Source organism: Coturnix japonica, chromosome 2 (assembly GCF_001577835.2).
Source record: "Coturnix japonica isolate 7356 chromosome 2, Coturnix japonica 2.1, whole genome shotgun sequence".
In the NCBI taxonomy this organism is placed as follows: Eukaryota; Metazoa; Chordata; class Aves; order Galliformes; family Phasianidae; genus Coturnix; species Coturnix japonica.
Window position 1 is genome coordinate 88,899,388 of NC_029517.1, and position 17,970 is coordinate 88,917,357.

At 39.9% G+C, this 17,970-nt stretch overlaps 1 protein-coding gene across 2 annotated transcripts; it reads right to left on the reverse strand.

Annotated features, from left to right (window-relative positions):
* Positions 1–672: 672 nt before the first annotated feature.
* NDUFV2 (NADH:ubiquinone oxidoreductase core subunit V2) lies at positions 673–16,183 on the reverse strand. Of its 2 annotated transcripts, none has more exons than XM_015855371.2 (8): positions 16,087–16,183; positions 11,276–11,341; positions 7,317–7,379; positions 7,106–7,222; positions 5,705–5,873; positions 4,034–4,143; positions 1,674–1,750; positions 673–825 (listed from the first exon to the last, which is right to left on the reverse strand). In XM_015855371.2, the coding sequence occupies exons 2-8, from the start codon at positions 11,339–11,341 to the stop codon at positions 732–734; spliced, it is 696 nt and encodes a 231-aa protein (XP_015710857.1). In that variant the 5' UTR covers positions 16,087–16,183; the 3' UTR covers positions 673–731. The 2 variants fall into 2 exon arrangements, with proteins under 2 accessions (XP_015710857.1, XP_015710856.1); XM_015855370.1 differs by lacking the exon at positions 16,087–16,183 and adding an exon at positions 12,447–12,638.
* Between the last annotated feature and the right edge of the window lie 1,787 nt (positions 16,184–17,970).

Sequence of the window (17,970 nt, forward strand, 5' to 3'; positions counted from 1 at the left end):
TGTGGTCACCCCACAGCCTTCTTTTCTTCAGGGTTTAGTAGCTAGTAAGCAGTTACACATAACTACTATTGCAGTAGCATGCCATACTTCTAGTTGAGATATCTGAAATTTTCAATGTTCATATTTCATCAAAACCTGAACCTGAGATGGTGATGGAGCAGCAATTACTTGCTTTATCCCTCTTCGACTTAGTTCAGTTCAATAGCTGCCCCTACACTATTCAGTTTGAACAGTGCTGTGCTGGGTTTGCATTTGGCAATACAGAATGGAAGTTATCCTTTTTCAGGCAAGTGATTTGCAGACCGGTCTTTTTTTCTTTTTCTCTTTTTAATAGTCTTTAACATTTTTATTTTCTTTTTTAATCAGGAGAAATACCTTAATTTCACACTTTCATATTAGTTCTTAAAAATAGCCATTGGCCACATTTGAGATGTGGTCAGTTTTGTTACTTTTCCAAAGAACCTTTGCTCAAAAGTAGCTGTAAGTATTTCCAGTGGTAAATCAAAGGGTGAGCGATGCATCAATGATCACAAATGGACTCATTCACTGAGTTGCTTTATGGTCTACAGAAGCACTTTTTGATAATCTGAATGATGATTAGGCATCGCAGTCATTTTGATCATGGCAACCAATTCCTGTTGCTTCCCCCCTATAAATATTAACCGTACATCATTTTACTGAGATTAAAATTACTTTATTTCCAGACAGTTCAACATATATTACAAAACTGCTCAGAGGTCAGCTCGAACTCCAAAACCTGGTCCTTTGGGTGGTTCAGTCAGAGATGTTAGGCCACCAGCTGGCTCACAAGAAAAACGTCCGCTCCTGAAAAACAGCAGCAGTTTCATTCACTACTGATATTGTATTATATTGCATTCATTCATTACTGGTATTTGGATACTGCTTCATCACTAGATAGAGTATAGTTACAAAATGGCTCAAGGCTGAAGTCACTTTTTTTACCCATTTGTTCTTATTCATGCTTCAGAAACAAAGGATGCTACCCTTAAATCAAAAGGCTTCCAGATTCAAGTAGCGTCAAATAGCTTTGCAAATGAAATGCAAGACAGGGTCTTTATTTATAGATATGCAAAGAAGTGGTGTTGATTCCAGTAATCCCAAAGGCAAAAATCCAATTGAATCACTCATATTTTTGTTAAAGATGCATCCCTGTATTCAGAAACCTTAACTTCAAGATTATCCTTGTACACTAAAAAGAATAAAATTATAGGAACAATAGGAATAGAGAAGACACCCAAGTCAAATGGTGCTAATTAATTCTGCCATTCATACATCTGTGCATTTGGACTAACACGGAACAATAGGAAATAATAAGTATGTGAAGTTCTGAAATAAGCCTTTCACCAATGTCAGATCTTTCTGGTATTTGTTGAGTTTTATGATCTAGGTATAAGTGAATAAATAAAACACAACCAGAAAGCAATGGGCAGTGCCATTCATCTATTAGGTAATAAGTCAGAACTGATGTTTTCCCATTTGATTATCCTGCAGTCTATCATCAGGAACGTGACATTTGTCCGTTCACTGTTCTTCCTATATATTCTAAGTCAAAAAGATCTGCCAAGGCAAATAGCTTTAACAGGAATTTAGTTTTCATTCACGAGAGGAGAAGCCTTCATGTAATCAGCCACTGCTATATAAATCTGGCATACCTTGGGCCGGGTTTGGGAACTTTACCAGCCTTTAGCTCATCAATTATGTCTTCAATATCTTTGGGTGTTAAATCTTCCTGTTAAAGAAAAAAAAAGAAGACAAAAGGTCAGCAAATTTGTCAACTATTAATAGCAGCATTTACAATTAATCAGATGAGTGGCTCTCATAGTTGACATCCTACCATAGGTAACACTGATCCTGTCCATATGTTAATAATAAATCACTCTTACTTAAATGCTGTATTTATTCAATGCATAAATTCCTTTGGTCTGATGGCATCCAAGTGGGCCATCATTCAGAAGTGTGAAGCTCAAAAATAGCATTAAACCAGGACCACACTTTCCAACAGCCCATTCTAAACTTACCACAGACCTATTTAAAATTTCCAGATTTAGAGGTAGGACACTATTAAAAGTAAATAATAAATCAATTACAACCTACACAGCATTGTGTAAGTCAAGACAGTATCTGAAATGAAAAATACATGTATTTCATTTATCACGTTCCCCTTTTCCTACCATGCCAAAGCTTTTGCTAACATACTGGAAAAAACACACTGATCTAACCATAAATTCAATGATAGCCTATGAAAAGACTGTTTCCATGTTGTAACAGTACTCCCAGTGTTCATCTCTGCTCAGAAATGATGAAGCTATTAGAAAGCACAGCTTTTGTTCACTGCAAATGCATAACCTTTATATACACTGGAAGTAGTGGTTTTTGTAGAAGAGGAGGAATAACCATCACTGTGAACAGCATCAGTGACACGTCATCCAAAACTATTATAGAAGGCTTTGAAGAAGTAGCTGATAAGGAAAGACTGCCAAATGAAGATCTCTGAAAAGCCTTGCATTGGCTTCAAACAGATGCCTAGAATAAGGTATGGCCATTACTTTACGAATCCAAATAAAGGAAGTGCTTGAGAAAAGCAAAATCTGAATTTGCTTTCCATCACTTGGTAATTAAATAGTTGTGTGTATGGCTGATACTTCAGAGGTGCAAAAATACACTTCTTTAAGATATAAAAAATTACTGCCTCTTATGATTCTTTATATAGATAAGAGATATTCTGAAGAGGATCAAAACTTCTATAGTGCTAAACCTAAAGAGAGATTCTGAATCAATGCAACTCTATTCAGCATTTATGTTATCATCCAGCAAAACCAAGTCGTTCTTAAATGAGAGGAAGGGCACACGATGTAACAACCTCATGCCTAAGAAAATGAAATACCAGAATCAGTGTTCAGGTATGATGCTGTAAGTTAGACATGGATTGTCATTCTGTATGATTAGGTGCACTGGTAACATGTTGAATCTGTGCTACGTACTAACAGTAAGCTTCATACTTCAGGACACTTAAAATCAACTGTCTGCCCAAATGACTGTCAGCTGAAATTGTATGCTTTCAAGCACTGCATTTTAGAGCTTTAATAATGATTTAATAATGCTAATGATCCATAATCATAGCTCTGAATCATCTGAATCTTAGTTCTGAACATCCTGCTTATCAGTATTTTGGGCTTCTGTTAACTTACCATTCTTGCAAAGCCTTTAAAAATGTGACTGACTGAAAGTTTTTCTTTACAGCAGGAAAATAGTGCAACAGAAAATAACATTTTGCTTTATACCACCAAATGTAACGCTTTCTGGACTTTCTCCACAGAGTCTGTGCAACCTTATGCAGCAGAAATCTTTTTCTTCCTTTCCATTATAAAGCTACTTAATGACAGAAGCAGGCCGTTTGTGCATCAAGAGTATAAACTGTCTGCATTATTTCAAATGACCACAACAACAACAACACAGAAAACCAACAACCTTGCCTGAAACAAAACCTACAGCAAACCATGCGTTCTCAGTCTGAAAGCCACCTGTGAGAATGTTCATCTACTGTGTAGCTATGCCAAAATACTACTTCCACAAGAATATCCAAGATCTCATCATCTCATTACAAAAACAGAAGCATTAACAGCGTGTTTGTATAGAAACCAGGAGGCACCAATGCATTACCATACAATGGAAGCATTCTAGGATGAAGCCAAGAAATTAAAAGATTCTAAGTTAAAAGCTGTCCCTGCCAATAGGAATTTGAAATAACTGAACAAAACCAGAATCTGAAAGAATGAAAACTGAGAGCCTACCAAAGAATTTTAGTCTCTTTTTATAGAACAGGCTGCCCATGGAGGTGGTGGAGTCTCCTTCTCTGGAGATATTCAAGACCTGCCTGGACGCCTACCTGTGTGACGTGGTGTAGGGAGCCTGCTTTGGCAGGGGGGTTGGACTCCATGATCTCTAGAGGTCCCTTCCAACCCCTACAATTCTGTGATTCTGTGATTTATATATACATATATGTAGTACTTACGTAATAGTTGTCATTTATCTGTACCATCGGTGCATTTACACAAGCACCTAAGCATTCCACTTCTATCAATGTGAAGAGTTTATCAGGTGTTGTTTCCCCAACTTTAATACCTAAACAAATATATATACACATTAGGTTCAGCATTGGGTAAGGAACAATATTAGAATATTCATTATTGATTCCATCATAATTTTCTCATTACTTATACCTCAGGTACCAAAGCACTGACACACTTAAATCCTCTTAGACAAGGCCAAAAGTTTTCTGTTCAAGTAAAGATTCTAACAAACGGTGAAGTCAGTGTTTAAACACATTTTTGAGACCTGAACTACAGATTTGTTTTAGTGAAAAATAACCTGAAAATGACAGTTCTGACAAACAGAACGGCTCTACTCAGTCACATTTTTAAGGATCGATACAACAGAATGGAAAAATAAGGAAGATAGAGCTTTCATTTGTTGATATTAACTGCATTCATATTAATTACTGGATCTCCAAATTAATCAAGATGCCAGCATTAAGACCGATGGTACGAATTCATAAACAACTTCCAAGTTATTACACAGAAGCTCATTTCCTGAACAGCCCTGTACGCATGCTTAGCTTCCATGACGTGTTTCTGTCCCAGTGATCTCACCACTAACGATACAGACTTCGCCAGAGGGCAGGTTACCAAAAATAACAGCTGAGTCTGAGCCTGCCAGACTCTGTGGAGAGCAGAACGCTGAGCTGCGAATCTCCTCCATAGTTATTAGAAAGGAGCAAAAACTAGTAAATGTTTGTGATTGCAGATCAGTAAGAACTGCATAAATGACCTTAATTACAATAAGCAGATGCCCTTCCTTTGATTTTTCAAACTGAATTGTAATTAAAATTAAACAATTTTTGCAGCAACAAACCAGGACAAATTTAATCTGAAGATGCCTTTTCCAGACAATAATATAAGAGGAATAGGATTACAAGCAACTGTTCTACAGCACTTATCACAGGGGTTCTCATGCATCGTCAGCACAGCTTCTAAGTGTACAGAATAGGAAAAGTTGTTAGTTGGTGACCTTAGCCTCTCTTTCCTTCATAATCCTTCAGTGAGGAAGAAAAACACAAAAAAACTCGAGAGTTCTTACATCTTATACGATGCAGAACTCTCAGCTGACTTCTCCCATGAGAAATCTATTAATTCTGTTCACTTACTTAACTTGGGGGGAAAAAAATCTCCCAAGTAAGTTTTATACAGCATTTTTAAGTACCTTAAAAATCTCATTTTGCATATTAAGTGACACAGCTTTCAGAGTCTCCTTCTGTATACAAGATAGGGCTTAATTCTCAGCCAAACAGTCACATTAGAATAATTCATTTCCTACCAAATTGCCTTTAAAGACACTTTAAGACCACCAACTGGCACTCTTGACAATGGCCTTATTTGTTCTACTCTAAAGTATTTGGATTTGGCATTTATTCTTCACTTTTTGAATGTGTTTAAGTGCTTATTTGATGATAATTTCACTCTAAATATTAAATATTTTTGCACTGTCCCCACCATATGAAGACTTCTACTTCAGTTAGAAAACAACACACCATCAAACCAGTGTTTAAAAAAATATATAGACAGATATGGATAGATAGATATAGATATATGTATATAAAGAAGGACATTACAAATTTATATCATACCAAGTTTCTTCTTAATGGCTTCTAAAATGCTGTCAGAGTCTCGCAGCATACAAGGTGTGGTAGTGCAGACCTGGATATGGTATTTCCCAACAGGTTTACGATTGTACATTGTATAGAAGGTTGCTACTTCATACACTCTCATGGGAGGCATTTCTAAAATTTCTGCAACCTATAATAAGGGAAAACAGACACTATTGAATTCTCAGAGAGCATCAATAAGGCATTTATGAAATCATTTCAGTCAGGTCACCTGTTCTGTATGTATGTGCAGTGACAGAGGCTTTGGTACTTCAAGGAAACAGAAAAACAGGGATGTGTATCAAAATACAACTAAATGCTGAGAAAAAACACCTGAGTTACTCTGATTGGAGTCAACTTTGCCTGAACACAGGCTCCACTAAGCCAAGGATTAGCACAGTAAGGAACTTGGGTCAGTTCCCCTCCAGCATCACACACAGGCTACTTTCAGGTTGTCAGCTGGATTCCAGCTTTCATTGTCAGCTCCAGCTCGTACTGTATTTGCACTCTTGCTGTATGAATGAATGAACTCTCATGAATCTCTCATGAATCTGCCCACACTAACCCACTTCAGCTTTTTATCAAAGGAAACACAGAGGCGGTACTACACTCACCTAATTCACAGACAGCAGAGTGCCTCCGACACTGTGACAACACCAGGCCTGGCCCTAAAAACACCACTGCATCACAGCTAACAAATACAGAGTGATGCACTACTCCATGAGCCAGTTCAAGGTGCAAGTATCCTTTATCTCATTAACCTGCAACCCTGGCTCGGGTGGAGAACTGACTGCATTTCCTAAAGTGCAGCTGTTTTATATTCTAGTACCTACGTCAAGCAAGTAACAAGCTGCAGAAAATACCTGGTTGCTTTAAAGCCTTGCTTACAAGATCATTCCAATGTTAATTTTGAGAGTGCTATTACAAGACTTATCCCATTCAGTAGTGATGGAGATTTGTGGCTTTATTCTATGTAGTAGGAACTGCGGCAGACAGTTTGCCCTTTATATGTGTATTTCACTTGTATTTAGTAAGTTCTGTAACGATCCCAACTCTCTTTTAGCTTATCTTGACTGAACTTCAATCCTTTCACTTGTAAACTGATAAGCCAGCTTGTAACACAAAGTGAGAGTAATTTGTATGAACAGGAAAACTGAATTTCTTATTGCTATCTACTGTCACTGGAACACTGCAGCTGCTTGCTTATTTTTAAACAATTTTATTGGATAATTTGGTAAGAAACTAGTCTTAAGGACGTTTGCCAAGTGTAAATTCCTGCATTAGTACCCTTCAATTAGGAAAACAAAAACAAAAACCCAAACAGTTATATTCTACTATTACAAGTCAGATTTTACGCTTGAAAGATAATTCAGCACTAAATACCTTGTTCATAGCCGATATGGGCAACCATCCATGCTGTCTTTGAGCCAGATCTAGCACTGCCATGACAGCTGCGGACTTGTGTCCCCCTGGGTAGTTGTTTATGATTGCTTCTATTCGCTTTTTAAGGAGAAAAAAATGACAAAACCCAATCAGTGATAAGCTAAACACAAAGTCTGTGTATTTATGTTTTGGGGGTTTTTTGTCTACATACCTTCTTGTTTTCATCTGTGAACTCAAAGGGAGTATCTGGATTATTCTCAGGACTATCTCTGTGCTTCAGAAGAAGAAGAAAAAAATAGCGTTATCAGGAAATTATTCAGGACAGATTTAGCATTGCAAATTATTAGACAGCTGCAGTGGAGTTACTTCAATAAAACTCACTTGATACATCCCAGATAAAAACTTAATAGTACTCAATCATAAATGACTATCTCCGAGAAAGTCATCGGAAACATTTGTAATTACTTCATCATTCTTAAAAATAGTGACTTATTCCTGTTATTTCCTATTCAATAATTATTTCTTCAGCAAAGTGGTGTTATTTTAAGTAGACATTTGTAACAGTTGATGTATTTTGGCAATTGTGTTCAACCTCACAGATTTAATAATCCTTTAGTTAATACCTTAATAAGCGATAATAGGCAACTTTCCTTTTCTCATGAGACACAAAATGACAAAAAACTTCACAAATAACCAGCTATCTTGCTACATCAATAGAATGGATGCATGTTCAAACACATACTAGTAAGCTAACTTTACATTTCTAACATTCCTAATGGATAACAACTTCTTAGATAGAATTCATAGAATGGCCTGGGTTAAAAAGGATCGCAACAATCATCCAGTTTCAACCCCCTGCTGTGTGCAGGGTCACCAGCCACCAGACCAGGCTGCCCAGAGCCACATCCAGCCTGGCATTGATTGCCTCTAGGGATGGGGCATCCACGACCCCCTTGGGCAACCTGTTCCAGTGCATCACTACCCTCTGGGTGAAAAAGGAATTCTGAATCAGAATGGAAGAAAGAGAACCTTTCTTTCCCTTACAGAGAAAGAGAATTACTTTCCCTTACAGATCTGCTCTAGGTCTTAGCTGCACAGATAATCCATGATTCATGAGAAGTCCTTCCATAACTTAACTTTTCCTTCTCAAACCTGCATGCCTGTTTTATCTCAAGCTGCTCTTTTGCCTTCCATAGTTACTGGATGGTTACATTTCCACTTAAAACTCAATTTCTTTAGCAGATAAGTGTATTTGATTAATTAAACACTCCTCTCCTTGTCTAGAACGAATATTTCATGTGCACCATTTCTGAACTGATATCCCTTAAATACCCTACATACAAATCAGTACAATAGAGGCTTGATATCTGAATCTACACACTGCCACAACTGTCAATTCCATGAGACATGATTTATCTGAGACTTCTACTAGCTGATTAGCTCCTAAACCTTAAGGGTGTTTTCCTACCTTTTTTTTTAGGATACAGATTGTGGAGAACAAACTCAGACTTAACACATACACTACATTGAATCCAGAAGAGCTGAGGTCAGCAGGGCTACCCAGAGCAGGCCTATATCCAGGCAGCTTCTGAAGACCTCCAAGGAAGAGACATCACAGCCTCTGAGCTGCCTGTGCCAGTGCTCCATCACCCACATGGCACAGAATTGCTCCTGGTGTTCAGAGGAAACCTCCTTTGTACCACTGAAAAGAGCATGGCTCCATCTTCCTTACATTTTCCTGTCAGGTATTTATGTACATTCATACATCTCCAACAGTCCCAGCTCTCTAGGCCTTTCTTCATATGAGAAATGCTCAAAAAAAGAAAATACATTAAGCCTTCCTCCTGTACACACAAAAGTACAAACAATTATGTAAGTATTTCCTGAAAGCCAAGGCCAAACTCTATCCAGGATCCCCAGGTCCTTCTCCAAAGAGCTCCCTCCCAGTAGATCATCTCCTAACCTGTACCGATTCATGTGGTTATTCCTCTCCAGGTGTAGAACTCTACACTTGTTCTTGTTGAGCCTCATCAGATTCCTCCCTGCTCTGTTCTCCAGTCTGTCCAGGTCTTGTTGAATGACAACATGGCCTTCAGGCCTGTCAGCAAATCCTCCCAGCTTTGTATCATCAGCAAATTTGCTGAGGGTGAACTCTATCCCTTCATCCAGGTTGATGAAGATGTTGAACAAGAGCAGACCCAGCACCAGCCCCTGGGGAACACCAGTAGTTACAGGCCTCCAAGCAGACTCTGCTCCGCTAATGACAACCCTGAGCTCTGCCAGCCAGCCAGTTTTCAATCCACCTTGCTGCCCACTCACCCAACCCATATTTTCTAAGTCTCACAACAAAGATGTTGTGGGATATGATGTCAAATGCTTTGCTGAAGCACAACACACAACATCCACTGCTCTCTCCCCATTTATTGAGCTAGTGATGACATCATAGGAGGCAATGAGGCTGATGAAGTGTGATTTCCCCTTGGTGAATCCATGTTGAGTACTCCTGATAATAAAGTAACTAGAATAATTTAGCTTTCATGTATACTACAAAAAAGTTGGTATATAACCTAAAACAAACCTGACAATTGATGTATGTCCTGTGGTAAACATAGCTTAAGTGCCCATGAACCAAAATAAGAGAACTATCGTTTGCAGGCCAGAGGATACTTAAGATTGTTATAAATTTGTATCAAATCAGCAATAAAAAGAAGTGTATCACTTTTTTTCCAGTGAAAGAATACCCTCTATTCATTATTGTAGCAGAACTCAAGATATAAACCTCCCCTAGATAAAGAATGGCGGAAGTGCTCTCAGATAGAAGTATTTCACTGACCATCATCACAAGCTAAGCAGTAACACAGCAGTTCTCAAACGTTCTGTACTGAATAGCCCTGTGACAAAGTCCACACCAACGCAGCTGATGCACTGAGGAAACTGGGCCCTTGTGCTGATGGCCAGAAAGTAACAAAATCTAAGAGCTAAGGTTTAGCTGTTACAGAGGATGAAGACAGTAAAAGTCAAAGGCTGAATTTCTCCCAGGTACACCCACTGCTCCTCCACAGTCACATTTAACAACTTTTGAAACTGCAGAAATCACAACAGACGTCTTCAGTATCTTCCATTAACTAAAGGAGGGCTATAAGAAAGAAGGGGCAGATTCTTTAGCAGGGTCTGTTATGATACCACAAGCAGAAATGGGGAGATTTAGATTGGATACAAGCATGTACTGTAATCTCATTAACTTCATCCAAAGAGAAAGCTGTGGAGACAGCTGCAGAAAGACCAAAAAACCCAAAATCCATCCAAAAAATACTGAACACCTGCTTCCAACAAAGCAGTTGATTCTCTGGTACAGTGCTGATTTCCAATAAACAGAGGAAAAACAGTCAATCTGAACTTCTGGACAGCTGTTGAACTGAATTCTAGACACAGCTCTGAATGCAGCAGAGTGGGAGAGAATACCTCCTCTCAGAGATGCTTCAGGTTCACAGAATCACAGAACTGTAGGGGTTGGAAGGGACCTCTAGAGATCATCGAGTCCAACCCCCCTGCCAAAGCAGGCTCCCTACACCACGTCACACAGGTAGGCGTCCAGGCGGGTCTTGAATATCTCCAGAGAAGGAGACTCCACCACCTCCCTGGGCAGCCAGTTCTCTTCAGAGGTAGATGCACAAGATACCTGCTTTATCTGTTTGTATACACACTTTTAATACACGCTTTTATGCAATGTCTATTACTGTTTGTATGTATAACAGTAATGTCCAATTGCCTCAGTTATGAATCACTACTCAACTTATTGTATGCCACAAATCACCACCAACAACTGCCTTTTTTGGCAGCTAATGAAGGTGACTGGGCACAGACCTATGTGTAATTCTGTAGCAAACATTATACAAATAATTAATCACACACAAATGCTGCTAGCATTGCTATTATAGATGTTTTCACTACATAAAATAGGAAACTCAGTGCCAAAACTACAATGCAAACTTTGACAATGTATCAGAACTCTAATAAGAGTCATAGAATTGGTTAGAAAAGACGTTGAAGATCATCAAATCCAACCACATCCTAACCATAGCGCCCCTAAGTTTCACCCATCAGAAACATCCAGGAGGATTAAGAAAAGCATTACACATTCCCTTTCCAGCAAGGTAGAAAATGACTTACCACAAATAAGGCTCCTCCACTGGAATTGCACGCTGGTGTTTTATGTAAGTATCTGATTTGTCTCATCTACAAACAAAACAAAGTGGATGGTATTAATAGCCTATAATTTGCATATCCTTTTTCAGAACCAGTTTGTGTTCTATTTTAATTGTAAGCCATTCATTATTTTACCACCCCTAATCAATTTAAATCAAGGTGAACTCGATGAGAACTACTTTAATGCAAGAGAGTGTATCTACTACACTGCTGTAGGCGTGATGAAGGCGTATCAAGAGAATTTAAAGGATTTCACATACAGAGTCACACACAGAATCACACAGAATTGTAGGGGTTGGAAGGGACCTCTAGAGATCATCAAGTCCAACCCCCCTGCCAAAGCAGGCTCCCTACACCACGTCACACAGGTAGGCAAATTCTTTATGAAGAATTCTGCAGTCTGTCACTCTGTACCACAGGCGAGCCCAACATCTGGCAAAGGTACCAGCAGCACTGAGGTGTTTCTCATTTACATGTTACTACAGCTTTCAACTGACTGAACAGTGACATCTGACAAAAGACACACAAAACTAAGTGCCTTAAATACAAGAAGAGAGATCCATATGCAAGTCATGTCTGCTTGCTTTTTATAGTCTCTGCGTGGATCTGTCATGGTGAAATAGATCAAGAATGCTGGATTCTGGTTAGTACTACTAAAATCACCTTATGGTATTTATCTTGTCTTTAGCAACCACTTTATAATAAATTCAATCTTATATCGGTTTTATACTATTTTCATATTGAAAAGAATGCTGGATTCTGGTTAGTGCTACTAAAATCACCTTATGGTATTTGTCTTTAGCAACCGCTTTATAATAAATTTCATCTCATATCGGTTTTATATTATTTTCATATTGAATTCAAGCCTGATTTTGAGAGCTTTTAAAGTAGGACAAACAGACACACACACACACACAAACCCAACTCTCTTTGGCTGTTTAATTTCTGTTACTGCATAAACGCATTGGATCTCAAGTGGATCAGCACCAAACTTGCAAATACAGAGGCACGGGTCAGACCTGTAATCAAACCCACAGGCCCTGCTCTGCTGTAAAAGCAACGCAGCCATCTCGCCGATCCCCCTCCCGCGGGTCCCCGTCCCGCCTCAGGCCGCCTCCTGCAATCGCCCCCTTACCGAGCGCGAGGCCGCGGCCCGCACAGCAGCGCAGAGGAACATGGCGGCGGCCGCCACAACAGCCCCGGCCCGGCGCTCTCCTTGAAGCCTGCCGTGCCCTCCGCACAGACACAAGGAGAGCCACGCTGCGCATGCGCCAGCACCGCCCGCCTGCGTGCGCCTGTCTATTGCGGCCATGGCTGGGCGGGATTGTGAGGCGCTGAGTGGGGTTTTACACTCAGTGGGGTTCGGTGTCAGAGCCGTCCCTCGTTAGTGCTTCACAGAATTGCAGGGGTTGGAAGGGGAGTGGTTTTAAACTGAGATAGGGGATGTTTAGGTTAGATGTTAGACAGAGGTTTCTCACACAGAGGGTGGTGATGCACTGGAACAGGTTGCCCAGAGAGGTTGTGGATGCCCCATCCCTGGAGGCATTCAAGGCCAGGCTGGATGTGGCTCTGGGCAGCCTGGGCTGGTGGTTGGTGACCCTGCACATAGCAGGGGGTTGAAACCAGATGATCATTGTGGTCCTTTTTTTAGCCCAGAATGTATTTTTTAGTTGGACTTTATGAGTGTGAATAGGATAGAAACAAACACATTTGGGAGCTTTTGTAGTTTGTGGTCAGTCTATTTATCAAATACTAAAAGGAACTAAATGAGAAACATCATGACCTTGAGGGGAAGTCCAGCACCTGCAGACTTGCCCGCTGGCTTTGTGCATTCTGTCCATTGTACACACTGAAGTGCCAAGCTCTGTCCACTCAGTCCCTCACACATCATCACAAAGCATGCACATGTAACTACTCACATGGACAACGATACCCATGAGGACCAGTAAAGGCGTATGTTTGGTGGCCCTGCTAGGCAGGGGGGTTGGAACTACATGATCCTTGAGGTCCTTTCCAACCTGGGTCATTCTGTGATTCTGTGTGTGATCTGTGTGTGACCTTCTATGGACCACAGCTATGTTAGACAACTCCTTTTCCAGTATGACCTGTCAGTAAGGGAAGCTACATGAAAGGAAAAAAAAGCCAACACCTCCCTGTATTTACTGATAAGGGTCTGGAAATTCAGCAGGTGTTCATCCTGCAGCTTCACAAGCTCCAATTGCATGTAGTGGTATAGAAGAGATGGATAATGCTATCATTTGCTGCAAATATAGACTAGATAATGATTCTTGCAATCAAATAATTATTTACCATGCCATTGAATTTCTTTATTAGTGTATGCGTTATGCCAAATAATTACTATCAGTCATTTGTTTTAAATGGAGGCACAGTGGGGATATCTAATGACTATTACACCACTCTGCATCTTGCAATGCAAAAATAAACAAATCAGCTTTAATTAATCTTCAAACCATTATTCAAGTACAGGTGTTTGTTGTATAATTTCTAACACTCAAAAGCGGTACTTCTAGCCATAGCAGTGCATGTAGTATTGACCAGTCTTTCTTGAAAACATTGATTTTTAACTACTGTATGATAAATACTCCAGTATTAAATCGTATTAACAGTAAGCAACTTGCAGTGTGGATACTGTTAATGCTAGCAAGCCATTTGAGGAGATTCTCCTGAAAACAGGTCATCTGGAGAGAACATAAATATCATCAAATGCTATCACAGACTTCTAACCACATTAAAAAGCCTTCAATCAGCTCTACTGTCAACTGGGAAAAAAGAAAGGGAAGGAAGGGAAGGAAGGGAAGGAAGGGAAGGAAGGGAAGGAACGGAAGTGAAGGGCAGGGGAGGCAGGGAGGGAAGGAGCGAGAGCGAGGGGGTCGCATGCAACGCAGGCAAAGGAGTAGAGAGCGCTCGAGAACGCGTGGCCCATACTATCATTCTTCGAGGGCAGCAGCAGTCGAGCTCAACGCCACGGGGGGTGGGGGCGAGCCGCGCCACCGCGGGAGGCCTTCTATCTCGGTGTACGTGAAGGGGAAATGAGGCAATAAGGAAAGAGGGAATGGGAAGGAAGGAAGGAAGGAAGGGGCAAGAGGGGAAGTGAAGGCCAAGGGCACAGAGAGGGAGAAAAGAAGGAGGAGAAGATAAGGACAGGAGAAAAGGAGAGGGTGGGATAGGAAGGAAGGAAGGAAGGAAGGAAGGAAGGAAGGAAGGAAGGAAGAAGGGAGGAAGGAAAAGAAAAGGCTATTAAGATCTTTCTCAAATCTCACATCAGTAGGTATATATTTAACCACTACAGTGTTCTATTTTAGAAAGTGTGAAAACCTGGGGGCAAACAGGAGAGATCATATTTGGTAGTGGAGTCTGAAAAACACTGGCAAACAACCACTCTCCATTGCAAGCCTCACGTTTCGACACTCTGCAAAAGCATGGCTTCTATATCCAGCAGTGCTTTGGATGAGAAAAATGTTGCTATCCTTGTGATAGTTTAGATTTGATTCATTAACAATTCACATATACTACAGAATATGATCTAAGATCCATAAGCGAAATAGAAGCAAGGCAAACAATGAGCAGCCTGCTCATTTAATACAGCTTAGAACTGTAAATATTAGAATATCTATTTGTTAAATAATAATAGTTATTATTTGTTATAAGGAGCTCTTCCAACAAAAGATGAGTTGTGAGAAGGTTTTACAAGGAGGTGACTCAGCAAAGCATTTTTCTTTAGAGAGGCAACTGTGGAAGGACAGAGAATGGAAAGACAGTGGGGAGTATTATAGTCTACAGCAAATGCAATGGCTTAACCACAGCACTGGACTACTATTGAGAACCACACTGGAAGTGAGCACCAGAGAATAATGCTGTGGGGGGTGGCTGTCCAGAATGGTTTTATTTTATTTTATTTATCGTGCATGCCTGCACGATACTTAAGTTCCTGCATGTAGTTTTAGTGTTACTAAGGTCTCTTGGGCAAGGCCACAGTGAGATATGAAACATTCTTCACCTGATAGATTAAGGGATGATGAAAGATAACTTAATGGTGTTAGTATTTGCTCAAAGGCTTTGTGCAGTCATTTACGCCCGTTGATTACATTAATACTTTCTGCAAATTGCAAGAGCAGTTGTTTCAATATGCTGTAGCTGTTTAAACTTTACCTTTCTGTGGAAGTATATTTTATACAACGTGTCGAAGTGGAAGCATGGTTTGAGTTTTAACAGAATCCCTGAACTTTATAGCTTTATTTCCACTACTCACATTAGTTAGAAATATGTAACAATCATACAGATGTGCCCAACGATTAGTAGAAAGAGATGAGGAGGTGAATGTGTTCACACACAATATTAGATACTTAAACACCCAGGCTAGGAACATGCACTTCTGTATTTGTCTGGGTCTTTCCTATGTGTAGAGCATGCAAGAGATAAGAGAAATAACAGCCTCCGAATAATTTATGCAATTCAATTCTACATTTTTCATTGCTTCTGAATTCTGGTTAATTTAAACTGAAGAATGTTGTGATGTGTAAGTAAACTGCTGTAAGAGACACTGCTTTTCTCTTCAACTATGAAAAACTGGTTTGACTTCCAGTGGCATCTCCTGACTTTCTCATGTTAATTGTCTGTGAAGTGCAAACACCAGTCAGAAAAGGGATCAGCATCTTTCAGCATCAGCTTTGAACTTTCTTTATTCAAAAGGACAGCTAGAACTGTAATTAGGTACAGCTAGTCTTCATTATTTCGCTCATTTATTATTTACTTACATCTTTTCCCACAGCCCCTGTGTATCTCACATCTTGTACTGACAGAGATGGGAGTCTGAGTGTTCTGTTTGCTTCCACAAGCTCCAGGTAACACAGCAGTCACAGTGGCATGACCCTTGACTCATAAACTGGCATTAGAGTGCTAAGCAAATGCAAGCGAGATTGCAGCCTGTAGCATCCCAAGAAAAAAATGAATTATGAATGCACTATCTCTGCCTTTTAGTCAAGCAGAGATGAGCCCCAACACTCACAGTTACTACCTGAATGTATCACAGAATTGTAGGGGTTGGAAGGGACCTCTAGAGATCATCGAGTCCAACCCCCCTGCCAAAGCAGGCTCCCTACACCACGTCACACAGGTAGGCGTCCAGGCGGGTCTTGAATATCTCCAGAGAAGGAGACTCCACCACCTCCCTGGGCAGCCTGTTCCAGTGCTCCGTCACCCTCACTGTAAAGAAGTTCTTCTGCACATTCGTGCGGAACTTCCTATGCTGTACTTTCATCCCATTAACCCTAGTCCTGTCCCCATGCACTACTGAAAGTAGTAGTGTAGTGTAGTGTGAATGTAGTGTAATTCTTGTCACTGCCTCACTGCAGTCTCTCCCTGCCTCATGCTGGGCAAATTATTTTTTGGTTATTTTGTGGGTAGTTTTATAAGTAAGATCTTCTAGGGAGCAGGAAGGAGTGCAGCTATAATTTTCAGTGGAGATAAAAGCAGGAAGGGCATAATGGGATAGAATTTTAGGATGTTTTCTTGCAAGCTCCTTACAGTCTGTGGATTTCAGGTTTGGGTTTTTGGTTTGTTTTTTTTCCACAAAATCATGTATGACCAAAATGGTGACAGCTTCAATAACGGGTTCTTTGCCTTGCCATACTCTTCAAGAAAGAAATCTATTCTGCAATATGCAGCTTCCATCTTTCTGAGATGCTTTCCTCCTTGAATCCTGGTCTGTGAAGGACTAGCAGAAGGAAAGGCAAGAACTTGAAAGCAGCCTGATGGGTTTTGATGGGGTGAGGTTAACGTGGAGTACAGTAGGACTGTTAAAGTAGATTTTCAATTTCAGCAGTGCTTTTGTTTGCTTGTTTTATTCTAAAGAGACTAACTAAAGATTTAGACTACAAATTGACTTAGAATGAGGGCAGTGCAAAAAAAGGAAACCAGTGACCTACTTAAAAGAAATTAAAATGCATTAAACCTCTTGGGGTTGAGGTTACAAAACAGAAAAAAACCAACCTCGTAAGAAAATAAAGCTAACACAGTGGATGTGTGTATGTAAGGAGACGACGTCTTCTTTTCTTCCCTAGAGGCAGCAAAATTCTATCAGCAGAATCTGATTCCTAGTCAAATTATTATTATGCAGTTATTATGATGCACTTTGTAGGGATATTTTTACTTTGCCCACACTTTTAGGTCACTGCCTTTCTAATGTGTTAGTATCCTGTCTAAAAACAGATGATTCTCACCCTGTCAGGTATCCTAGGGCACAAATAAGATTCTGTCATCCTCATTTATTATCCTGCTTATTCAAACAGTTAGACTGTATTTCAATAGTATTTGCTGTTTTTATCTGTTGTTTGTTTGGGGTTGTTATTTATTTATTTATTTATTTATTTATTTATTTATTTATTTATTTATTTTATAATTTGCTTTTGCATAATCCTCATTCTGGAAGGCCAGAATGCCTCTTTCATTTCTCCTTTTGCCTTGGATGATCCTTCCAGGACTTAGTGCTTCTGTTAGCATAGCTCTCGCTATCACCATGTCATATCAGCCTTCCATTGCATCAAAGTGTGTCCCTAGGGAAGGAGTCTATTCCATATCATGCAAATCAAAGCATGTACACCTTCTCAGAGCTACCTCCACGACTCCATGGATAATAATTA